We start from the raw sequence: 25,298 nt of genomic DNA on the forward strand, positions 1-25,298 counted from the left end.
CCATTCTGCAAACGAACGCTCTGTCTCCATCTGGACTCCTTATGGGCCCCGTTCCAGCTTTCCCCAACAACAGTGACAGGAGCACATGTGGACACTGCACCTCCTGTCTATCAGCTCATCTTGTCCTCGTAGGAGCCTCGCGAGGACAGTGTCCTCCTCATTTCCCAATCAGGGAAACCAGGCCCAGGGCACCGATGGTGCTTTTAGCTTTTTAGCTTCTGCACTTAGCTTCTCAATGTGGGCAGGCCATGACATGGGCTTACGCATCCTAAAGTCGGCCCTTGTTCCCCAAGTACTTCTGTGCCCAGTCACCCCCATTGCCCGGGGCCCTCAGTGCCAGATCTGCCCCACAGAGCCGTCCACAAGGAGCTGGGGCCTCCCCCCACCCCCGCCATCCCTTCTGAGAGTCAGATCAGCCATTTCCTCCGGGAGAGAGGGCACCCCTCTTCACCAACCCACTGCCCAAGAAGAAAGCCTCACACATGGCATCTTGCTGATTTTTACAGTAACTCTGAAGGCACTGCTGTGCCCACTTCGCAGAGGAGAAAACTGAAGCCCAGAGTGGGGAAGACCGGAGCAAGAACACACAGGCAGGAGAAGGTGGGTGTAGGACCCACCCCAGCCCTGGCTGGTATCAAAGCCCCAGGGCCTGGGGGGCAGCTTCTACCTGAGGAGAAAGAGCAGAGGTGAAGGGGCAGAGCCTGTCTGGGAAACTGCAGTTTGCTGGGTGTGTACCACGGGGTGGCAGCCACCCCAGGGGCAGGCCGGGCTGTCGCAGCGAGTAAGCACGAGGGGGTGACGGTCAGATCTGTGAGCAGCTGGGGGGGGGATGGGGCAACTGAGATGAGGAGATGCTGGGGTGGGGAGGCCGGTGGGGAGACTGGGACCTCATGCTGGGGCTGGGGGGGCCCTGGGCCGAGAAAAGGGCAGGTTCATGGGAACTTAGAGACTGGCCAGATGTAGGGTATGGGTGAGGAGGGCCCGAGGAGGGGACCTCAGTCGTGCAGGCACAAGTGTGTCCATGGTGGGGGGAGCAGAGCTCTGGCCAGGCGGTGGCTAGATGTGGGGTATGGCCTGCAGGAGGGGGCACAGAGCTCGGCCGCCAGGCTTGCTTTTGGGCACTGCCATTGAATCCACTGGGATGAGGTTTGGCCGCGGCAGAAGACCCACTTGACCTTGAAGCTCCTGGGAGTGTCCTTCTCTCCTGTCAAGGGAGGCCGTCCTGGGTCCGTGCAGACTCCACAGACAACGGCCTAGCCATTCTGGTGGCCCTTCCCCGGCCTGCCCAGCCAGGGGAGGGACAACGTGGTGTGGGGGGCACCACCTCCCGTTAGTCCATTTCACGAGCTGCACGGGACACCGTTGCTCACGTTCTGTCCCCACAATGTAGTTGCATTATTGGCTTCCAGCCACCAAAAGGGCTGGGAGACCTAGAGTGTATTGTGGCCACTCTCCACCCTGCTCCGAGTCAGTGGTCTGGGTCCTAAGGAAGAAGGCGGGTGATGTGGGGGACAGGTGGCCTCGACCAGAGGTGCCTCCGGGCAGCCTGCCACCTTGGGCAGCCAACTGGCCTCTCTAGGCATCTGCTCCACTCCTGCACCCACGACACAGGACAGCAGAACCTACCTCGGGCCCTCGGGGTGAGCCCGTGAGTACTCTGTGAAAGCACGCTAGGCCCTGGGGGGTCATGGAGGGCCGGCAGGGGACCACCCCTGAGGGGAGCAAGCACCGGGACAGAGGGGGAGGGGCTGGGGACCAGTAAGCAGGGGGATGGTGATCCCAGGGAGGTCAGCTTCTGAGGAGAGTGGGGGTGGAAGCCAGTGGGGCAGGAGGGCAGGAAGGGCAGGAGGAAGGAACAGCTCCCAAGGGAGAGAGGGAGGGAGAGAGAGAGAAAGGGGGCCGTGGTGATACCTGGTGACATGTGGGCAGGGCTACCATATCCTCAGGGCTGGCAGCCATGGGAAGACAGCACGGGAGGGAGGCCTTGGTGGCCAGTCAGAGAAGGGGAGTGTGGCACAGAGGGGCAGCAGAACAGACCTGCTCCCCAGGCGGCACGCCTGCAATTCTGGCAATGAGCACGCCCCTCTTACGAAATTAGAGAGAGCTTTATTAAATAAACCAAGTAGAAACGCGCCTATTTACATCCAAGTTGTCAGTTTGAGCTCAAGTAATATGCAAGGCACAATTCTTCCGGTCTCCAGCTTTACAAAAATAAATCACATGGTCCAGCTCTAGAGGCCTGAAGTGGATTCACACTTGTGGCTCAGAGTCAAGCGGACGACTCCCCACACACAGCGGCCACGCATACCTGGCCCTGCGGGGCGTCCCAGTTCATCCTGAGAGTGGCACGGCTCTCGGCCTAGGGCAGAGGGGCCGCGTTCTGGGGGCCTCCGATGCTGAATGAACAAGGGCCTGGGAAGGAGGAGGGCCTTTTCCTCGTTGTCTTCTCCTTCCCAGCCCCTTCCTGGAGGGCAGGCCCACCCCCCTCACTGGCCAGGTCGGGCTCCGTGGCCTGCTGGGGAGGGATGCCAATGGGGAGACTGGTGCCCACACCGGGCGGGCCAGAGGCTCAGGTCTGCTGAGATGCAAAAGGAGGAACAGGTAACACTGGGTCTTTGCACTTGGGCGGAACATAGTGGCTTCTCCAGGAGGACACACAGAACAGATCCCGGTCTCCGGCTCAAGGACATTTTCCTAACTACGATTCCATAGAGAGGCCAGGAGAGGGAGAAGGAACCAGACCCCACAGGACATCCCAATGGTGCTGTGGCCACGTCCAGGAGACGTTCCCACGCTTAGTCACAGTGGCCCACAGAGGGGCAGAAGGTGGCCCGGCTCCCGGCTCCCGTGGTACGTGAGCGTTCCCCCCGGGGAGGCTGAGCCTGCATGGGGTCCCCGCCGCTGCGTTCCTGAGGCTTCTGTGCAGTCACGGGGCCCGCACCTGACAGTCATGTCTGTTCCCTCCCCTCATCTCCTAGCAGGAGCCAGACTAGGGGTAAAGTTTTCACGTGAGGGGAACACCCCAAAAAATGAAGTGATTAAAAAGTCCTTTCCCTGAGGCCACCGCAGTCACATCCCCTCCTAGGAAATGGAGCTTCTGCCTGCTCAAAGTCTTGAGAAGAGAGTGGTTCTAGAGACTGGAGGGAAAGAAAAGCAGGACTACATGTTGTCCAGAAACCCCAGACAACCAGGCACGAAGGAATGAGCCAGCATCTTTGCAAAGGCTAAGAACGAAACCAAACCAAAGCCAACTGGAACTCCTGCGTGTAAGCAGCAGCTAGCGGGCACAGCCTGAGCTCCAGAACGGAGCAGGCAGCGAGGGGGGCCTGGCGCTGTCCCCACCGCGGGGGCGCAGGGCTGACCCACTGGCTAGTGGGAGGTGTATGCGGGGCTCCAGAGCCCCGAGTGCGGGCTAGCTCTGCGGCTGGGAGGCAGTGCGGTGAAAGGCGTCGGCGATGAGGCAGCGAAATCTGGAGCGGAGAGAGAAGAGGTGAGTGACAGAGTAGATGGGAGAGCTCGGCCTTCCTCAGGGACCCCTCAGTGCCCACGTCAGAAGAGCCCCTGACAGAAGAAGTGTCAGCCACCACGCCCCCGACCACGCCCCCAGGCCGCCCTGGGCCGGCGGTGTGATGCACCCAAGGAATAGGTGACGGCCGGACATGCAGAGAGGCCTGGAGCGTAAGCCCTGACCCCCCACAGCAGACCTGTGGGAGAGAGCAAGGAGTGGGTCTCAGGACCACACGGAAGCAGCCATGAGTCCACAGGGCATGCAGGGAGGAGAGCCTGTCCATCTGGGCAGGAGCAGCTCCTTGGGCAGGGAAAGCTGCATGAACAAAGACTCCAATGTGAGCGGAAGAGTCTGGAGTGTTCAAGAGATAATGCCAAAACTCCGCAGTGGCTCCAACACACAGAGGGAGGGGTGTATTGGGAGACGGGGTTAGAAAAGGTGAATGCCCACCACCAGGGTGGCTGGGGAACGTTTGTGGAAGGCTATGGTTCTAGGGGTCCAGGATGCATGCGGGATCTTGTCACCCAGGAAAATGCATCTATACACAAAACCGTTCTCTTCCAAAAAATTCAGATCCTTTGAAGCCTGGCCATGCCCCCTTAGGCTCAGTAGACACCTGTTCAGGGGAGAGAGCCCTCCAATGGAACACAGAAGACAGGAGGGTTGCCATGCGCCCTCATGGTCAGGCACTGCACTTCTCACAGGGAGAAGTGTCCCCTGGATCCATACGGGGTCACCAGGACCTCAGGGCCACCAGAGACAACCGGACTATGAAGAGGAATGGCCCTCGTGATTTCTCTCCCTCTGGGAGATCCGTCATCAGGACTGTCCAGAACCCTCACCTCTGAGTCAGCCAGCCCAACCCAGCTTAGAGCCCTCGGTGGCAGCCCCGGTAGGGGGAGCCAGTCCCAGAGAGCACGCCGTCAGAGACAACTCCCCGCCGCCAGCCCGCCGCCCTGCACCCACCTGCCTGGGGAAGCTCTCCTCGCCCAGGACCGGCATACCGTTTCCCCTCACCAGCTCCCCAATCTGCCTTCTGGGCCTCCCACCTCAGCTGCCACTCTTGCCCAGGGCCAGAGCTTCTGAGACTTGGGGTTCAGGGCCCACTTCCTCCCTCAGGACCCCTCCCTCTTAGCCCCAGCCAGGCCTGGCTGCATCCTCCAGGGGGCTACTCACAGTGGGGGCTGTGGCGAGGGCTGGCTCGTGGGGAGAGGGCCGGAGGTGCGGTGAGCTCCCGGGGCGCGCAGACCGTGTGGTAGGCTGCAAGACCACATGGCTGGTTAGAGTTGGGGTGGGGAGCAACCCAGGGCACACAATGCGGCCCACCTCACCTATGATCATGACAGCGGTCCCAGCCAGCAGGGCAAAAAGTGTGAAGAACATGACTTGGTAGGAGTCCAGGAAGTGCTGGAAGAGGGTGGCTCCGTCTGCGATCGATGGAAAGACCAGTCACCAAAGCAACGCATGGAGTTGCCTTATGTCTGTGTGGGTGGCCAGAGGGTGAGGTGGCCTGCCCGAGGCCTGGGGCGGCGTCTGGTCCTGTGGGGCGGTCACCCCAGTGCTCCGTCCTATTCCATCCTGGGCCACTTGAACCGACCCAGTTCCACCCGAGGCCCCTGAGGCCCCGCTTCCTTGGAAGTGGGCTCAGTTTCAGCACCCATTCCAAGGAAGAACAGACCTGTCCGGGGGAGTCGGGAGGGTGGGGAAGTTGCCCGGAAAGGCAAGGCAGTGTTGAAAACGTCAAGCCGTGAGCAGCATTGTTCATGACAATGGAAGTCAGGGTTGGGCAAAGGCATTGGACAGGGATACTGCCGCTCTCAGAACTGAGGCTCAAGCACCAAGGGAGCCCAGTATCAGCTGCTCCAAAGCCACCCCTCCTCTGGGGCCCCGCCTCGGGGTGGCCCAGACTGTGGCTTCCTCTTCCATCTCCCCCTACCTCATCCTGCACCCCTCTCTCCCCGCCACTGGGCTGTCCTGTGTCAGAACACATCCCTGCTTGGCAGGAAGGAGGTGGTGGCCTCTTCAATGCCCTTAACATTGGTCCCACCCCTTCAGTGTGCTCCCAGCCAGACCTGACCAGACCACTTCCCTGCTCTCAAGAAAAAGCCTGAGCCCTCGGCCTGCCATTCAAGGCTCCTCATGGCCCAGCCCTTCATCCTGCACATCACCCCAGGGTCCTTCTGACTGCCTCGCCCTCCCCCTGGCCACTCCTCCTTCCAGACCTGGTGTAAGCAGCCCCTTTGAACTGCACCCTCAAGCTGGCAGAGGTAAAATTACCCCCTCCGTGTGCCTCCCACTTCTTAAGCCCCATCTTTACAATCATTCCTTTCTTACTGTGTTTATAATGCACGCCCTATCTGAGGTGGCGGGCTTCTCAGGCCTCTGTCCAGCACAGGGGCTGGTACACAGCAGGTGCTAATAATGACTGCAGAATCAGTGAATCATCCATTACTGAGCACCTACTCTATGTTAGGTAGGCCCTGTTCTAAGCACTGTCCCCACATACAGCACTTTAGCTTCTAGCTGGGGAAGACCAGTGGCAATCATAGTTAATTGTATTAATTATTCTATAGGCTGACAGTTGAGAATAGTGCTATGGAAGAAGGAAACGGGTTTGAGTGGAAGTAAGGTTCAAAGTTTCCTACTATATGAGCAGAGAATGTTTGAGGGAAGGTTGGTTTGATGGAGGTGGGGGTGGGGGCCAAGGGGCTACCTGAGGGACAGGCATCCCAGGCAGAGGGAACAGTGAATGCCAAGGACTTAGCTGGGGGCTGCATATGTCCCCAAAACAGGAAGGAGGCCAGCGTGGCTGGAGCAAGGTGCTCAAGGGGGAGACAGGCATAAATGGGTCAGGAAGGCAGATTATGCTGGGCCTTTCAAGACACTGGAGAGACTTGGGCTTAATCTCCCTCGGGAGGTGGGAGCTATAGCAGAGTGTTTGAGCAGAGGAGGGCCATGATCTAGTCACATTTCAACAGGATCCCTCTGGCTGCCGTGTTGAGAACAGACGGAGAAGCAAAGCACGTGTGGCTGCTCGAATGAGTGATATTCGCTTTGCAGGATGTTCTGCGTTTCTGAGTCGTCCAGTTCTCAATGCCCCCAGGTTCCCACAAACAGCTAAGACCACCCAGTCCAGCCCTCCTCACCCAGGCCCATCCCAGCTGTGCCCCATCCCGTGACTCACGAGGACCAGGCCCTCGGCGATCCATCACAAAGGCCACGGTGACCGGAATGGTGATGGCTTGGTTAGTCATGGGGCTGGAGAAGGTCAGGGCGGTGGACAGAGGCCCCTGGCTGCCGGCCGCGGGATCCGAGACGCCAACTGTGTAGGTGATGAAGCTGGGGAGCCCCAAAGACTTCTCCTTCTCAAAGGCCAGCACAGCTGGGGACCCTGATTTCACCTGGGAGAGACATTAGGGCTGGAGAGGAGCACCCCCCACTTCTGCCTGACATGCTGGGCTTCCCTCCTGGGCCCGAAGGCCAGGGGTGGAGACCCCTCCCCAGGCCCCCTTCCTAGGCAGGTGATGATGCCTGGGTACTTCTGACAGCGTGAAATCTGCAAAGTCAGGGAAGGAGCACAGTGTCTATACCTGGAGTATTTTTAAGAAAGGACAAATCAATATCATTGAATTCTAATCAAGTGCTCTTTAAAAAAATGCTAAACTAACATGAACTATCATCAAACGCCAACTTTCCAAGGGAACAGCCTGGAGCTCTGTTTATGGCCGATCGCCAGCAGCTCAACCCCAGGGCCTGGCAGACCCTCTGTCACCAGCAATGAATTCATCCCTGTCTCACTCCAAGAATATTCAGTCATATTCACTGCAGCAAGACAAGGGATGATGAAGCAAACAGTGGAGCCAAAAACCCCTTCACCACATCACCCCAGATCTTCTCCCAGCTTGCTGGGCAGCAGGACCCAGGACACCATTCACCCAGCATTCAGCAGACGGGGAAACCGAGGCCCAGAGCCAGGGACTTGTCCCCAGTTGTGCAGGCGTCAGTGATAGGTCAGGGATTAGGGCTTTTTCCTCCTGCCCCATGTCAGTGTGCATTCCTGCACTGACTTCCTTCATTGAACATACGAAATGTTCACTGAGCACATACTACGTGCTAGGGAAGCCCTATGCTAAGTACTGGCCTCGCATACTTAACTCCTGGTTGGGGAAGACTTGCAGAAGTCACAGTAATTAATACAATTACACAGGCTCATAGATAATGGTAATGCTGTGGGAAGGAAGAAGAGGATAAGGCATATTTACATTTTTTAAAAAAAATTTTTCATTTTAAAGAGAGGTGGTCCAGGCCTCCACGTTCCACCTGGGCCTCCTTGCCTCCTGGTCCTCTCCAAGGCCCCCGGCTCGTGCATGGACGCCACTCACCTCCAGGTTTTCGAGAATCTCCATGGCACCAAAGACCTTGACCTCCGAGCTGGTGTAGTGGTTGCTCAAAAGGATTTCAGCCTGGTCAGTGTACAGCCCTGGGCTGAAGGGCACCTCGGCACCCACGTGCTCTCCGGGGATGTGGATGCCCGGGATGGAGGCAGTGACCAGCAGCACCGTCTTCTTCATGCTGAGATGCTTCAGCTGTTTGTCTGTCAGCCTGTGCATTGTGACCGAGCAGAGGTACCGGCCTGTGGAGACAAGGATGTTCCACACGGTCCCCTCTCCCGCCCGTGCCCTGATGCTACACTTTCTCCTGGCAACTCCTTCTCATCCTTCAGAGCCCAACTGAGGCATCACCTCCTCTGGGACCCTCCAGGGACATCCCTCTTGGTACCCCTGGTCCAGCTTGGACACCCTTTCTGTGACCAGCACTCTTGCTCGCTCCTTTCTCAGAATGCTCTGGTTCACCAGATCCGCATCGCCCTGACATTCCCTGGGGTGGGAAGGTGTGGGCCAGCTCCACATCTCAGGGCCCAGCTGTCCTGGCTCAGAGGGACGGTGAGTAAATGATCAACAGATACCTTGACCCAATGCTGGGCTACAGGCCAGTTGGGGCTGACTCCCAGTATGGCCTATGGCCCCAGATACAGCAGAAAGTTCTGGAAAGGCATGGATTGGGACTATTTTGATACCTGTTGGATCCTCCATGCCTGCCCTGGGTAGACAAATGAGTTAAATGGACACTGTCAAGCGGGGCCCTGGAGAGCCCCCCAGTCTGGAACCAGGGTGCCTGTGCTGGAGTCCCTTCCGTGCCCATGCCAGCCAAGCATCCCTCGGTGAGTCGGCTAGTTTCCCTCAATAAAGTGGGAATAACATCGCACCCCTCATGGGGCCACATTCGTGAATAAATAGGGCACGGGACCCCCAGGTGCCTGCTCCGTGCCCAGCCGTGCGCTCGGGCCCCACACACGATGTGTCCTGAGGACATACCTCCTGCGTCTTAGGCAGCGGCCTGGGTGCTGACCCGAGCCATGGGGCACGGCAGGCTGGGCTTACGGCCAGTTGTCGTGCTGACGCTAACTCCTCCTAATTAAGACTGGGCAGCATGTTCTTGGAAGGAACTGAAAGGTGGGCCAAACGCTCATCAACAGTCATTATCATAATGACATTGGCATCTACCATCGAGGACTCGGTAACAGGAGTGTGTGCCAGGCACTATGCTAAGCAGGTCGCAGGAACTATCCTACCGAACCCTTGAAGTGCCCCAGGAGGGCACTCCTCTCCTCAGGTTGTGTTGGCGACACTCCACGTCACCTGGCCCACGTGCCGGGGGCCCAGGCAGTCGCTCCAACCCCAGGGCACCAGCCTTCGGCTCCACGGGCTGTGGAATGGTGATGCTCGGACACACCGTGTGGGCCCAGGACCCTTCCAGCCCCGGCTCGTTTGCATCACTCGGCCCTGACATGCGGGCAGGCAAGGCACCATCCTGCCCAGGTCACAGAGCCTCAACACCCACTGGCTCTGGGCCTCAAACCCAGCTTTTCCAACTCAGAAGTGTCCTTCCTGCTGCATGGAGGGGGGGCTGCGGAGAACGGCCACCACCCAGCACAGGCCTGCCAACCCCTCCTGGTGGCCGGAAGGGGCCAGTGGCCAGAGGGGTGGCATCAGTCCCTGGAGCTCCCGACAGACAACGTCCCTCTATGCAGAGGGACAGTGAGCCGAACACACCCAGAGGAGCCAGTTTTCCCACTGAGACCCTTGCAAACTCACCCAGAGTTGCGTCAAATCCTGGCTCTGCCGTGAAAACGTCGCGTGCTGGGAAATCGAAGACGTCTTGCTTGAATTGGAGCTGGCAGCTAATGAGGGATTCTGGATGCAGAGTCTCCATGATTTCCCTCTGGGCAGGGGAGCACTCACCTGGAGACGGGAAGGGGGTGAGAAGGGCATGGGCCAGGCCCACCTGGGCCTCTGTACCTGCCCGCGGAGCCCCAAAATGAGGAAGCGAGAGCAGGCCGCACACAGGCCGGCGGGGCTGCAAAATGACGCACACGGGGTGCCCCAGGGCTGCCCCAAGCTTCACGATGCTGCCACAGTTTACAAAAGCTGAGGACAATTCTAGGGAGGAGGAGGGTCATTCTGAATCGTGGGCAGTTTCAGATCCGAATCTGAGCATTTGGGCTAGAGCCTGCATCCAGCGGCCCGGCAGATGGGTTGGCCCACTAATGCACGTCATCTGTTCCTGTCAGCAGGGGAAAATGGGCAATTTATTTCTGGACATCAGGAGGGCAACAGTTCCCCACTAATACACTGAGTATCATTTCGGCAACTGCACGGTGCTGTCCCCGTGCACTGAGGTAGGAAAACAGGTTACTGCATGCAGTAAAGCTGCCTCATCAATCAGAACGAGAACAGCCGTATTTAATTCTACCAGTTAAGTGGTTAAAAAAAAAAGAAAACCCCAAAACAGCCCGTATTGACGTATTTATTTCTGACAGCTGGTGTCCAGGGCTGTCATAGGCAGGGGACAGGGTCAAATGTTCTATGCATGACTTGGAAGAGGTAATTACAGAAATCAAAACCAGCAGCGAGGCCTGCTAAGTCATTACTTTCTGGGATTAGTGGGGGTGACGTGTGGCTTTCTTTACTCGGTGCCCTAGGGCTGAAGTGGCATTTCCAGCTCAGACACAGGCCGTTTCTGGGTGCCGGGCTCTTTTAGGAAGATGTCTTTTCATGGTCTCCGCTTGTGGAGGACTCAGATTTCTAAAAAGCTGGAAGGAATGGGCCAGCAGGGGTTTAAATGCTCTCTCTCGCTTTGGCATGAGTTTGAGTGGGAAAAGCAGACAAAACCGCAGCAGAGTCCCTGAGCCCAGTTCCCCCCCTCCCCCAGACCAAGCAAGCCCCTCACTCTCTACCTCTCAGGTTAGAGCTTCTGTCTCCCACGGTGACAGTCACCTTGGAGGCCTCCTGGAAGCTGGTCTGGCCTGGGCGGACGGAACGGGCTACGATCCTTTGAGGGACACCAATCACTATCTGGGGAGGGAGCCGAGGCAGCTACACTGAGCACCGATCACGTGTGGGCTCCATGCCGGCCATTTTCCTGACCTCACCCTGCTGCCTGTTTATGAGGCACGGCCCATTGCACAGGGGACAAAACTGAGGCTCAACATCTGGAAGACTTGCCCAGAGGTGGTGGAGCTGGGGTTAGACCCCGGGCCAGTCAGACTCTGCAGCCTTGCCCTCTCCCGCTGAACAGGCTGCTTTTCCTGAACAGCGGAGCACGAGCTGAACGGCAGGCCTGAATTCATTCAACAGTTTGGGGTGAGGCGCAGAGCTTGGCTCCTGTGGCGGTTGCGATCACTTCTCTGTTCATCAGTTTGGTTAATTAGTCTTTCGGCAAAGAGCGAAGGTGCTGTTTTACTTTACTGTCATTTATTCAAAATAAGTCACCCTAAAATGCAACTCACACAGCCTGAGTAGGGAAGGCTCCCCCAGACTCAAGTCTTCCCAGGTTTTTCCCTGCCCATCCCCTTTGCTCATCCTGCACTGGCCACACCCAAACCCCTCCAGCTGTGTGCCTTCCTTAAGCTTCCACCCTCCCCTGCAGAGCCTGACCCCATCAGAGCCGGACCCCTTGCAGGCCCAGCTTGTGTCACCCCCTCTAGCTGGAAGTCTGTCTACCCACCTCTGGGCAGGCACTCAGCACTTCCTGCCTCCCAGGAACGTGATCTCCCTAAGAGCCGGGATGGGGTCTCACTCCTCCCCAAAGCCCACGCAGCTCCCAGGGCCATGGCTGACATAGAAGCATAGGCAGGCCCACAGGCTGGCCCCATCACCTCCAGACTCACTGGTAGGCACCTGCACCCCGGCCCTAGTTCTTCACATCTTCTCCTGGACTCCTTCTGACCACCATGCTACCGTCTTCTTCCCCGTTCCTCTTCCTCCTCCTTCACACCTTGCAGAGGGGGCCCAAGGCCTTGCTCCTCTCCCCTCCTGCTCTGGTATGTTCTGCATGTTCCCATCCACTCTCAGGTCTTCCAGAACCATTTCTGTCCTTAGACCCCCACCCCATCTCCAGCTTTCTGCCCCGGAGCTCCAGAAACACCTGCTGCCTCACCACCAGCCCCACATAGAGGAGCTGCAACCACCTCAAGCTGGCCATGTCTCAACTCACTCATCTTCCACCCACGCTGGCCACTCCTTCTGCATTCCTAACCTCCCCCCCCAACCTCCGGTCAGGGTGAAGGACCAACACCCACCTTGTCATCCAAGCCAGACCCCGGGGCAGTCATCCCCAAAGCCTCTTATTCCCTCAACCCCTACTTCCAAATGGTCATCAAGCTCTGGTGACCCCCCTCCTTAATCTCCCCCAAACCCACCCTTAGTTTCTGGCCACCCAACAGTGCCAGCTGAGGGCCCATCCTCAGCCCCCTGGCTGGCTACCCCGCAGCTCCTCCCCCTCTCCTGGGCTCTTAGACTGCCAGGCACCGGGACCCGTTCTAAACCTTACCTCTGATCTACATCACTCTCTACTGGAAAAAAAAAAAAATCCTTGATGAATCCCTCCTGGGTTTGGCATAAGCTTCCACCTCTTTGCTCTGGAATAGTAACAGTTGCAGCTAATACCTACTGAACATTTGCTGAGTACCATTCTAAGTGTTTCACATATGTGAGCGCCTCTAATCCTTAACAACACTCTTCTGTCCATTTTACAGACAGGAAAACCAAGGCACAGAGAGGGGAAATAACTTACCCGAAGCCACACAGCCTCTCAGTGGCCCAGCTGGGATGGGAACAGGCAGCCTGGCCCCAGAGCTCACATGCTTAACCACCCCACAGAACTACCTGGAACCCAGGGTGGATCACGATTGCAATGCCAGCCTCCATTCCCCCCCACTGCCTAGGTTCCAGCCACCAGGGCTGGGCTCTCGAGCGCGGCACACCTTTGCCTATGCCATGCTCTCTCATCCAGCTCCCCACCGCCCCAGCCCCTGCCCACTCTCGGCGGCTCCTCCCGGGAGAGCACAGCTTCATCAGTCACAAGGTGCCCCTCTCTGGGATCGGCTCACCCACTGCACAGCCCCAGCACTAAATATGTGAGCTATTAGCTTAAACTGCTGGATTCGATCACGTGCACGCTGGCTCTAAAATGAGACACATTTGGAACACAGCCAGACGTTGCTCATTGATTCATTCTCAGCTGGAGATAAATAGAAGAGAGAACGGTTTTGTTCGCCTCCAGAAAGCCTCAAGAGGTGACTTGCCAGGGAGGCTTAACTTTGCTGGTGACGCCACATCACCGTGCTGGCCTGCCCACGCCGAGATTCCTGGGGAGACGCCCCCGGGGGACGCTCCGGCCCTTCCACCAGAGTGCATGGGAGCCGGGGGGCGGGGGGGGCGGCCACCCCAGGACATCAGCCCCTGTCATGGCACCATTTTGAATGTGGGGAGGCGGGGGCCTGTGCAGAAAAGGGAGCTTGTTCCAATCCCAGAGGCAGTGGGCAGCGGAACCCAGACTCCTGACTCCGGATCCTGACCGCTGGCAACCTGCTACCGCTTCTTTTCTCGAGAAAAGGGAGGTGTTCAGTATAGAAAGCTAAGGGTTTCACCCCGAGTGGGTCAGCCACGTATGCCCCGAAGCCCCACCTCCTTGTAGGTCCTCAGGTGCCCAGCAACCTCGTAGTAAACCGTCACAGATCCCGCCTCTCGGGCCACAGCCACACCTGTCCTGGGCTCGATGTGGAGGACGCTGCTGGCCGAGGAGCTCCAGGTTCCAGAGAGGCCTGGGAGAGGAAGCCCTGGCTGTCACTCACCATTCCCACATCCGATACTGCGGCCAAACCCTGTCCCCTGGGTGACCGTGCCAGCCTCCTGGGGGCTCACTCGTCACCCTCAGGGTAGAAGCCATCCCACTGGCCTCGGCACCCTGGCTTGGCCCTCCCCCCCCCACCGGCTCCTGGCCGTGGCCACCTGGGGCCACCTGCAGGTCTAGGGCACCTGCTCTCTGCACAGCTGCCACCCTGCCCAGAGTGAACCTCTGGGCCTCCTTTCTCTCCACTGCCTCCCTGCTTGCAATCTCCTGATCATTCCCTTGTCCTGGGGTGACCTGGGAGCACCCCTCCCCCCAGGACCGCCCCTGCCCACCCCCAACCGTGTCAAACAAAGCTGGTGTCAGGCTCAAGAGCCGGGGCTGGACAGCACTTCTTAGTTAAAAGCCAATCACATTACAGAGTATATACCACAAAATAACAACCACATTCTATTTCTGGCACATTAGATTTGTTTTTCTTTAAGGGCAGCGTTTAACTTCCTTTTAAAATGAATTTAATTAGATTAAAAAAATAAGGAGTCACTTGGAAAACCTGAAACAAAACAAGTAACGTAGGTCACGGATATACACGTGGTGTGGGAGCGGCTGAAATCTGGAAATCGTGGAACGGGCCCAGTAGCTGTTCTTTGCTTACATTTCCTTTCGGAGGTACTCTGTGCTACACTGTAACCACTAGCCACGAAATGCATTGAAACTGAACAAGTAGCTCCTCGTCGCATCAGCCACATTTCCAGGGTTGGATTGTGAGGGCCCCCGTGTTAGAGTAGATACAGGATATCTCCGCAGCGGCAGAAACTTCTACCAAATAGCGCTACGTGAGCGCAGGGCTGGCAGGCTTGCTCGGTAAAGGGCCAGATGGTACACGTGTCGGGCTGTGGACTCGGGTTCTGACGCCTGCTCTTGAACCTCCGACGAGCTCGGCTTGTCTTACCCTTACAACAGGAGCCCGCTCCCATCTTCGTGACTGCCTGGATTCAGAAGGGTTCCCCAGCCAGTATCCACCTCTCTTACCTTCCAGGCCGACCAGGACTGTGGCCAGACAGAGGACGTCCCCCACCACCACCGCTCCGGACAGCTCCGGGGAGATGGCCTGTTGGACGGGCAGCGGGACGAAGTCGGAGAGGCCCACGTGCTCCGAGTCCCACACGCTGAGCAGCGTCAGGCCGACGCTGACGGTGCGCACGACGCATGTGTTGTTGGTGGTGCCCTTCCCAATTTGCACAAACTCATCTCTAGGCACAGGAGGGGGAGGCAGGCTCTCAGTCTCAGGGAAGGGGCGCCCGACTTCAGAGGGAGAAACACACTGAGTCCCCTGCCCGGTGAAGCTTCTTGCTGACCGTGGCCCCAGACGTCCCCTGGCTCAAGTTTCCCAAGCAGCTGCTGCAGATCTGGGGCCACCACAGGCCACATGAACCTGACCTCCTCTCCTCTTCCCTGGGAGGAGCCCATGGCCCACAGCTGGGGTGGCCCGGCGCACATCCCCCATGTTCCAGAGGGGAAGGCTGAAGCCAGAGGGCAAGGTGAGCTACAAAACGCTTGCCAGTCCCTTCCCAACAGTGAACTGGGACACTCTCGGGAGGCACGACCTCTGCCCCCTGCCTCCTCTGTAAAATGGGGATGAGAATGTACCCGCGTCCCAGGCTTGACGTAAGTGTGAAACCAGGTTGGTGGCTATAAAGCAGTGAGACCAGTGGCCGGCACGTGGTTAGTGCTCGGTCAACACCAGGCCTGGACTGGCTGGCCTGAGGGGCAGGGTCTCTGGCTTCCTGCCTTTCCTCCACCATGCCTTCTGACCCCTGAGCCCTGACTGGTCTCCAGGAGAGGTGCTCCCACCACAAAAAGGCCAGCGGGACTTCTGTGGGGTAGCTGAGGGGTTGGGAGGACCCGCCTCCACTTCCTCCAGGGTAGCCTAGGTCTCAGACGGATGCACAGCCCATACCACGTGCATGGAGCTCCACAGTTTGCCAGAGGCCTTTGCGACTACGGCCTCAGTTGATGGCCCTGAGGACGAGGCAGGTTCCCCACACAACAGGTGTGGAGACGGAGGCCTGGAGAGGTGAGCTGCCTTGCCTAGGAAGGGCCCACAAAGGGCAGAGCTGGGGCTTGAACTGGGTCTAACCCCAAACCCCAGTCGTTCTACCATGCTACATCCCCCATGCCTGGCCCCGGGTATGTGAGCAATAGGGGACAAGTCTGTCGCAGGCCTGTGGGGAGGCCAACTTACAATGGACACCCACACCTGGATACAATCTTCTGCCCCCCATGCTCCCTAGCACCCCTGCCCAAGACCCTCCTTCCTCCTGTGCCTGATGCCTCTCTCTCCTGCTTTTTGCTGGTCTGCAGGCCCCTGGGGCAGTAGTTCTCAAGCTTTAGAATCGCCTGGAAGCCTCCTTAGAAGACAGAGTGTTGGGTCCTGTGCACTTGCACTTCTAAGGGCCCCCAGGTGCTGCTGGCGCTGCTGGTCTGGGGACCACGCTTTGAGACTCACTGCTCCAGCAGACCCAGTCAGAGGTTTCAGCAGGCCCAGACTGAGGCCACGGCTCTCTTCCTGCTCTGGAGAGTGCCCTCTCGCCTCACATGAGGCCTGTGGCTGCAGCTGTATTTCCAAAGAGCCAAAACGAATTGCACGTGGAGCCAGATGCGACCTGGTATTCAAACCCACTTCCTCGCTGTGTGACCCTGGGCAAGTGGCTTGACCTCTCTGAGCCTTGACAAATGGGCTATAATGAGGCGTCAGTGAGACACAGGAGAGGCAGTGAGCGTCAGACTCCTTCCTCACCTGCACCGGGGTGCTGGAACGTGTGCGTCTCCCCTGCGGGGGGCTTTCCCAGGCACACACAAGTCTTAACCACAAGCCCTCCAAGCACCAACCCTGACACTGTGTCTTGCCTCCTGGCCACCAGGGCACATCACTGATAGCTTCCTGCCACATGGTAATAAAGGCTCTGGGCCCCGCTTTCCCCTCACTCCTGCCTCCTGGCCGAGCCCAGGGCTTCCCCCTGTGGCCCTAGAAGTGTGGCACGTCCCCTCCTCTTGGCGACTGCAGGTGACAAAGTCTCCTTTCAGTGGCACTAGGCTGTCCAGTTGCCATCCAGGTACAACTGAGGAACGCCTTCCAGTGAGAAATGAGGGTCACCCACAGCCTACCTGTTGGTTGCAAAGCTGAGGACCGAGTTGTGAGCATGGAAGATGTCTCCGGAGTTGTCATGGAAGTGGACCGTGAAGGTCACAGTCGTTCCCAAAGGCAGGGCTGCCAGAGCCTCCTTGTTCTGGGTGTGCAGGGCGGGGCTCATGGAGATCCTCAGGTAAGAAACTGGAGACACCTGAGGATAGTGAGCAGGTGTGGTGGTGACCACCCTGGGAACCAGCTTCCCCAGGACGAGACATCTGCCCCCAGGCGGGTCACCTCCCTCAGGAAGGACCGGGAGCTGGATCGACTCAGGGGTCACGAAAGAGGAAAGGCCTTGGTCTCCTGAGCGTCCCAGCCTAGTGATGAGACTCCTGCCTCCCCACACAGCAGGCCGGGCTTACAAAAAAAAACCCAACCTACAAGAGTCAAAACCCATGGCTTTGAAAAATTAGATCATTATTCACATTTGCAAAAATATCCCCTGGGCTTTGAATGTTTGGTTTCTCTGGGAAACCTGGCTCTCCGGGTGTTTTAAGTGGAAACAATGCCCATTTGGACTGCAGAGGAGGCATTAACTGGGAGCTGCTGGGAGCCTGCAGATGCTCCAGGGAAAGCAGAATGGGGAGGAGGGAACCCGAGCTCCAGAGACGGAGGCCTTGGTCCCTTAACTCCGAGTAAAATCTATCCTGGCCAGAACTTTCGCCCCCTCAAAAGACCTAATTTCTGGGATAAAGATCAGTGGGTGCAGTGACACGTATACAGCTGGTGCTCAATACATATTTGCTGAAGTAGGGTGAGCAGTGAGTCACTTCTACTTACTCAAAGAGTAGGGTGGAGGGTTCCCACCTTGAAGCAAAAAGGCATTAATTAAGGAAGTAGGTCTGTGACCCCAGCAGGATCTCAAACTTGAAGTCACGCATCTCGTCTGTCACTCAGGATTCAGAATGTGGCTAGGAGTAGGTACAAGTGGGAAATCTGGGGGACCCGACCTAAGGACGCCCAAGGAGAAAGTCCCTAGCACAAAGGAGCACGGAATGGCGGAGAGGGGGGGCATGGGAAGCATTGTGATGAGGCCAGGGGACACAAACCTGAGCCCGGCCCACGTGGGTTAGGGCCCGACCCTGCCTCACAGCCACCGAGAGTGACTCACTTCCACTAGGAGTCTCAGTTTCCTTGCCTGTAAAATGGGTTAGTCACCACGTACGTAATGCAATGATTTCTGCGCTGGCTGTCTAGCACACGCAGTCACTGCTCGTGGGCACTGACCATGCTCCAGGTACCATCTGTCCTGTTAGGACACGGGGGTGCCAGCCTCAGCAAATCACAGGTCTCGCTGGGCCTCAGTTTCCCACTCTGTGAAATGAGGCCATTGCAATCAATAACCTCTAAGGAACTTCAGCTCTGACATTCAGAAGACGCTATAGCTTTTCTTCCAGGACCTTTGCCCCCAAGTTATTCTTCAATAAATTCTTCCATACAATTTCTCAGCTGGAAGGTGAATAGATCCATTTTACAACTGTGAGGGGAACGTTTTTACCTCAATGCTCTTGCTTTTATTACTCCAAAAGGAGGAGAACACGATCCTACCTTTACAGCAAAGATGATGGTTTGGTTGGCCCCGAAAGGCTCTTGGGCAGTCACTTCAATTGTGGATGTCCCGATCATGGACCCTGATGTCACGAAGCCTTTCTCGTCCACATGCACCACGGGAACCTTCTCCGGCCCATCCAGGACACGGTAGCTCAGAGATGCTGCGCCATCCCTTGGGAAAACAAACAGACCCAGTTTTTCAGAGTGTGGCTGTGGGAGCAGGCCTCGGTGAGGGGCCCGGCATCCCTGCCCTGAGATGCAGCCATCTGGGTTTCCCAAGGGCTCCTGGAAGAAGGAAAAGCCTGATCCTGGCTCTGCTATTCATTAGGACCCAGGTGGGCAGCCTGACTGCAGCCTCCTCAGCCACCCATGGGAAACCTAATGTGGAAAACTGATGGTTCCAAGGAGAGCACTCCTTCTGCGAGAAAAGACTGAGGGTTAAGCTGCTCTCATCCCTTGCATGGGACTTTTGCTGTAAAAGATCTTTTCTGGGGCAAACGGTTTCCCATTTACTGACAGAAGGCAGCCTGGCACAGTGGAAAGAGGATGGGGCCCCAAGTTGGGCAGATCCTGACCACAGTCCCAACGCCCCGCAGACAGCTACATGCCTTGAGGCACCTCGTGTCTCCTCTCTTGGCCTCAGTTTCCGCAACTGTAAAAAGGGAAGCAATGGTCCTGCCCTGTCCTATTTCCAAGGGCAGGGAACGGGATGAAAATGGGCTACTCGCTCAGAAAATGGTTTGTAAAGCTACTGATGATCTGCACTGGGTAGAAGACAAATTCCACAGTATTTTATACTCTCACATTTATTATATAATAAAGAAACAACAGGAAGGAAATGTGTTGAGCCCCCAGGGCTAGCCCCCTCACCTTGCTCTTTGCACGCAGCCCTCCAGACCCTCCTCAGACAATGTTAAATAAGTATTATTGCCTCTGCTTCAACTTTCTCCCCCATCATCTACCCCTTCCCTGGAACCTGCAGAAGTCCTGTTCATCCTTCAGGATGAACTGACCCAGCTCAAGGGGCGCCTGGGGGGCTCAGTCGGTTAAGCGTCTACCTTCGGTTCAGGTCACAATCCTGGGGTCCTGGGATCAAGCCCTGCATCCTCCTCAGCGGGGTGCCTGTTTCTCCCTCTACCCCTACCCCCTGCTTGTGATCGAGCTCTCTTGCTCTCAAACAAATAAATCAAATCTTAAAAAAAAAAAAACCCAGCTCAACCATCTCTATCTGACATGACTCCCCTAAATCATCGCACAGAAGGCCCTTCTTTGGGCTATGGCTTAACCATTATACCTCATTTGAATGTCGCCCTTATGCTGTACTCCTCTCTTCCCCACCAGAATGTCATCCAACTCTGTTCCAGGAGCCTAGCACACAGCCTGGCATTTAGACACTGTGGCTGAACGAACACCACATGTGTGTGTTTCATGCAACATGCAAGTACCCCTGGGGTCCTCAGAGCCCCCCCACTTTGCAAACCACAGTTCACATGCAAGTCATTGCCACCAAAGGCACCCCACGTGAATGCAAGGCAGGAACTATACTTGCAGACACTGATGTACATCCCCACCGAGTGGGGATCTGGCTGAGTGCACGTCTGCGTTGTGGCCCAGAATGTGCATTTTACCATGCTCCCAGATGATGCCCATGCTGCTGGTTCAGGAATGATACCCAGCGAACAGCAAGTCTTGAAGACAAAGGGGCATTTGAAAATTTAACTCTTCTAAGGTGGTACTTTTTTCCCTTTGGAGTCGCGGACTTGAGCAGTAGGCATTAAAAGCTTTCTGGGTGACAGGGAAGAAAAGATGGACCCCCGGGGACCAGTGATGTGGAACAGCAGGAGAAATCCACGGGGAAGAGAACGGGGAATGCAGAAGCCGCACCCACTTCACACCGAGAGACGCAGTTCTCTTGAAGCACCCGCGGCTCCTGACAACTTTGACAAATGAGTCGTCGGATGTGGAGCGCAGCTTCTCCGCCCTGCTGCAAACAAGCGCTGAGTCACGTACCTGTTTGTCTGAAGCTTTATAAATGAGTTGGGTGACATTAATATTTGTTCTGCTTCTATTTCAGGGTTCAGCAGCAGCAGCTTCTCGAATACCTGGAATGGAGGGCAAGGTTTGCTCTCTGGGATGTGCTGGAGTCCCGCCCAGGCCCCTGCTCCCCTCCTGGCAGTGCGACCAACGGGGCCCAGAAAGGAGGAACACTGTTGTGGGCACCTGCCAGGCGGCAGGGGATGGGATGTGAAGGGCGGACTTTTAAGAGAGGCCAGAGGTGTGATGAGAACAAGCGGCAGGCTCATGTTTGCGCACCCCGACGGCGGCTGCTTCATGGAACCAGGGAGCACGGGCCGCCCCCCCAAGTTCCTGTGGTGGGGAGATCTTTATGGGCACAGAAGGCAGTGTACAAAATTACAGGGCCCAGGGTCTGGCTCAGCCGCTCCTCACTGTGCCCATCTCGGAATAAGTCCCATCCGCCCCTTGGCCCTGATCTTCCTCCCTCTTGCCATGCTCTCCCAGGAGCTGCACGGGGCGGGGCGGGGCGGGGCGTGTCATTGAACCAGGCTGGCCCATGAGAAACCTGGTAGTATTGGAGCAAATCAGATCGAATCTGATCCTCACTTCCCAAGAGCCCCGAGGCCTTCCATAGCTCCCCATCCCAGGGTCGCAGCTCTTACGGGAACTCCAGACCCCTCCCGACAAGCACCCTAATTGCCCACCGCCCTTCCAAGTCCCTTTCTCTAGGGGGCCTTGGGAGGACCTCCTTTGGCATCCGGGCCTGGATGCTGAACCCAGCTTTGAGCTCCCCCTCTGGCTTCTGATCTTATCAGACGGGCTGGATGCGAAGGGCCTGGTTTTCCAAGGAAACCCCTTCCCTCCCAGCACTGCTGAGTTCTGGTCATATACATAAGCCTAGATTTCCTCATCTGTAAAATGGGTCTAAAACCAATAATCCTTGCCATGTCTGTCTCAAAATGCTGTGGGATTTGTGTGGCAACGTGAGCGGCACTTCCTAAATGGTGAATGATAAATGGTCTCTGGGAGCGAGATGGGGTTCTGGTTTCAGGGGGTCCTTCCACCAGGCAGGGGGTGCCCAGGGTGGAGCAGCCTCACTGGTTCTGACTCGGACACACACACACAGCACAGGAAACACACCCACAAATAGGTTTCCTCCTGTTTTTCTCAAATGCATGTGCTTTTTTGCCCCTCTTTAGAGGGAGGGGAGGGTGTAAGAGCGATCTAACTTTCCTGTTAACTCAAGTGTCAGGAAAGCAACAGTGCGAGCACCAGGGTCAACAGTGACGGACCCGTGGCCTCACCACCTGGGGGACAATGATGGGGAGGTGTGGGGCCGGCTCCATTGGGGGGAGCTGCTTCTCATCGCCTGCTGATTCTGCCACGTGGCAAGACGCCGCATCTTCAGGACAAGCTGCCTACTGGGTTTTTAGACAACATCTTCCTATTTTTAAATGTTGGCAACAAATAATTGTTTCAGAGCACTGCATGAACCAAAGCAAATACATCTGTGGGCTGGATCCAGCGTCTCGAAGTTTCTGATGTACTCAAACCTCCAGCTGCTGTCAGCTAGGGAAACCGAGGCACAAAGAGGTTAAGTGACTCAAGTGAGGTCACAGAATTTGGAAGCTACAAAGCCCCGTCTTTAATCCCATGAGAGGCGCCAGACATGATTTCATTTTATTTTTAACTGGGAAGAATGTATATTTGTATTTGGGTCTGTGTAACTGTATTTATCCACGTATGCGTGTATGTGCGTGTATATATGCGTTGTATCAGTGTGCGTACATGTGCATGTGTGTATGTGTCTGTGAGTCTGTGTATGTTTGTGTGTCTGCGTGTGCATGCATGCATGTAGACAGAGGTGAGGGGGTTGCTAAATGGGTGTTTCTTTCTTTGAAAATCTTTACCCCTGACGAGGTAAGTGTCTAGTTTAGAAATGGCTTATTTCATCTTTAAGAGGAGGCTTGAATCTGTTTCTTTCTCATGATATTTAGGGGCAACTTTCAGTTTTTCTTTGCAATTTAGGGGGACCCAGAGGTTACTGAGTCCCAGATGAGTAGAACAGGGCCCTGTGAAGCTAAAAATGCTCTTCAGAAGCAACTTGTCCCTTCCCTAGTTTTAGAGAGGGGCCCCGAAGGACAGGGGAGGTAGGAGGGCAGGCTGGAGAGAGAAACACGGGTGCTGAGCCCCAGGTGGGAGAAGAACCGCTGGGCTCTAGGTCCTGACTCAGTGGTGTACCCCTGGGGGTTCTGAGAAGCCCCCCTCCCTCTCTGAGGCTTGGTTTCCATCTGTGAATCAATAGGTCACACTGTCTGCCAGGCCGTCCACACAGCACAGCCCTCCAGGCCTTTCTGGGCCCACCACCCACTCACCGCGACCTGGAGGGGCACTTTGACCCCTACCCCCTCGGGCCGCAGACTCATCATCAGGCAGCAGCGCCCTGCTGGCTTCATGGGAACACCTCCCAGGTGAAACAACACTGGGAAGTGGTGAAAGGCAAGCCTGCCTCCGTTAAGTGCTGAGTATTTGTGAAATAAACACAGTTCAACGAATGCTTCATGATTTTCCAGCTTCTTCCTACTATGAAGGTGCCTCAGACTCTAAGTGCAGAATTATCTGCTATTTGGGGAACACACTGAGCTATTTCAGACCTCCAGGACTTTGTACACACCATTCCTTCCACCTGGCCTGCCGGCCACCCGTCCCCATCCTGATGGCCCCGGGCAGCCCCAACTCTGGGCTCCCACAGCACCTTATATACTCCTGATCCCTGCAGGCCAAGAAGTCATCAGGTGCACGGGTGGTAGCAGGGCTGATGTGGGCCTGAATGACCCTGGGGGGGGGGGGCACTTGCTTTCCCTCTAACGGTGGCTTCTGCCCCCCTTGCCCTTTACCTGGATTTGGATCTCATCAGTGAGTTCTTTGGCGAGGCCATGCAGCTGCCCAGCGGTGGGGTCCAGAGCCTTGACCACCACCCTCAGCCCGGTCCGGCCTTTCACCCGGCCGTGCACGTTCATGGCAAAGTTGTACTGTGACGGAAGCCGTAGTGAAGCCTGGAACAGACACCAAACACGTTCTCAGGGAGGGCTTGGGGCCCTCTACCCCTGACAGCTACCCACCTGTCCTCAAAGCCTGCTGCCTCCCCGCTCTGGCTGGGGCCCGCTAATCCCAGCACCCGTGCAGCATGCAGAGGTTCACAGGTGCAGGTGGGTCATGCTGGGTCAACCCAGCTGGGCAGGCCTTCTCAGAGCCTTTAGTGTGTGGAGTGGGCGATGAACCAAGAGGGATGCTAGGCTTGGCAGTGTTTCCCTGAAAAGCCCAGCACATGACATGTCTGTGCTTAAGGAACAGTCTGGGGAAGTACCTGGTCCCGGGGACACCACCCTCCCCAACCACCCCCTCCCTGCTGTGCACAGATAAGGCAAGAAGAAACCTCCCCAAACCACCCCCCACTTGGGTCCTGCATGACCATGGCCCACCGGGGGTGGCAGACTGGAGTCACCAGGGCTGGCACCCTGTCCCATTTCCCCACTGGCTCACTGGGCGACATACACCAAGTCCCTTCCCACAGATGGGCTCCAGTCAACACAAAGAGGGGGTCAGTAGCTTCTCTTCCAGCTCTGAGGTCTGAGGAAAGGCCAGGGTCCCTTTCAGAAGGGCTAAGGGGAGGGGAGTTTGCCCTCAGGGGTAAATCTGGAAAAAGCCCCAGGGCTGCCAGGCATCACCTGAGAGAGAAAGTCAGAAGTTACAGACTAGGTACCCTGACCAAGACCCTATGATGTTCTGGAACGTCTGTGACCTCCCCACAAGGCTGTCATTTTTGCTGCCTTCTGAAGTCGGTTACCTACAAAGCCCATCTATAGCGCTCAGCAAGTACATGCTTAGAGTGGAAAGGGCTGCGAGGAGGGAGAGCTAGGAGCCCAGATTCCTGGACAGGAGGGGACTGGGAGTGGAGGAAGGACACCAGGGAGGATGGTGTGGTGGCAGCATTTGCGAGGTGTCCCGCTGAGACTTGAGAGAAAGAATGGGGCCAGGACCGGCCTGGGAGTGAGGGTGCAGACCCCACATGCAGAAATATGGGGAGAACCCTCCCTGCACCGGACACTGGCACACATGGGGGGGCGGGAAGGGGGCCCAGGGTGGGCAGTTACCTCATGGTGTCGCTCCCGGATGTCCAGGATGTCCCGCTTGGTGACAGACCAGTGGAAGGTCAGGCCTGGCACAGCGTTGCCAAAGGAGAAAGGGTTCTGGTTGTTGGTGATCCCGGTGATATAAACAGGCATCTGCAGGAGAGAATCCAGGCCCGTGACCACCGGAGTCCCCCTGCCGAGAGTGCCCCCAAAAGCCCTGGGGCACTGCCTGACCTCTCCACTGCCTGGGTCCTTTCCCGTCTCCTTCATGCCATGGGAGCTGCGCCCCATTCTTCCCTCACCAGAGATGGGCCCAGCACAGGTGCGGGGAGGGCAGGCAGAACAGCCAGTGATCAAATAAAAGACAGAACTGGCCCCTCCGCACATGGTCCTTGGGCTGTGGACGGTGTCTCACTTTAGCTGACCGACCCCCTCTTTGTGATGTGACCCCCCCACCAGAGCTCCAGGGTGCCTGCAGCCTCCCAAGTGGCACAGCTCATCCTGCCCCGCGGTTGGTCCCTACTTCTGCTCTTCTTTCTCAACCCAGCCGGGGGTCCCTGCTCATGGGGGAATGGGCACAGGTGGGATTTGAGGTTCCTGAGTGCCCGCCAGGGGAAACACGTGGAGGAACACTGCCAAAAGCCAAGAACAGACTCTGTGCCAGGCTGCCTGGGTCAATTTACAGTTCCATCACTTACTAGCCATGTGA

At 56.9% G+C, this 25,298-nt stretch overlaps 1 protein-coding gene across 3 annotated transcripts in view; it reads right to left on the reverse strand.

Annotated features, from left to right (window-relative positions):
- Positions 1-2,086: 2,086 nt before the first annotated feature.
- The window catches only part of NUP210 (nucleoporin 210), a 107,390-nt gene continuing 84,178 nt past the window's right edge, over positions 2,087-25,298 (reverse strand). For 2 of the 3 annotated variants that reach the window (XM_036113486.2, XM_078074626.1), the window contains 14 exons: positions 24,611-24,742; positions 23,354-23,512; positions 20,451-20,542; positions 18,438-18,612; positions 16,868-17,043; positions 14,732-14,952; positions 13,537-13,673; positions 10,806-10,923; positions 9,664-9,810; positions 7,891-8,141; positions 6,693-6,909; positions 4,840-4,935; positions 4,685-4,768; positions 2,087-3,470 (listed from right to left, as the gene is read on the reverse strand). In XM_036113486.2, coding sequence (XP_035969379.2) covers positions 3,370-3,470; positions 4,685-4,768; positions 4,840-4,935; positions 6,693-6,909; positions 7,891-8,141; positions 9,664-9,810; positions 10,806-10,923; positions 13,537-13,673; positions 14,732-14,952; positions 16,868-17,043; positions 18,438-18,612; positions 20,451-20,542; positions 23,354-23,512; positions 24,611-24,742 — 2,106 coding nt within the window. In that variant the 3' untranslated portion in view covers positions 2,087-3,369. Of the gene's footprint in view, positions 3,471-4,684; positions 4,769-4,839; positions 4,936-6,692; positions 6,910-7,890; positions 8,142-9,663; positions 9,811-10,805; positions 10,924-13,536; positions 13,674-14,731; positions 14,953-16,867; positions 17,044-18,437; positions 18,613-20,450; positions 20,543-23,353; positions 23,513-24,610; positions 24,743-25,298 lie in introns of those variants that run through there. The other variant, XM_078074637.1, reaches the window with a different exon arrangement.

This window comes from Halichoerus grypus, chromosome 1 (assembly GCF_964656455.1).
Source record: "Halichoerus grypus chromosome 1, mHalGry1.hap1.1, whole genome shotgun sequence".
In the NCBI taxonomy this organism is placed as follows: Eukaryota; Metazoa; Chordata; class Mammalia; order Carnivora; family Phocidae; genus Halichoerus; species Halichoerus grypus.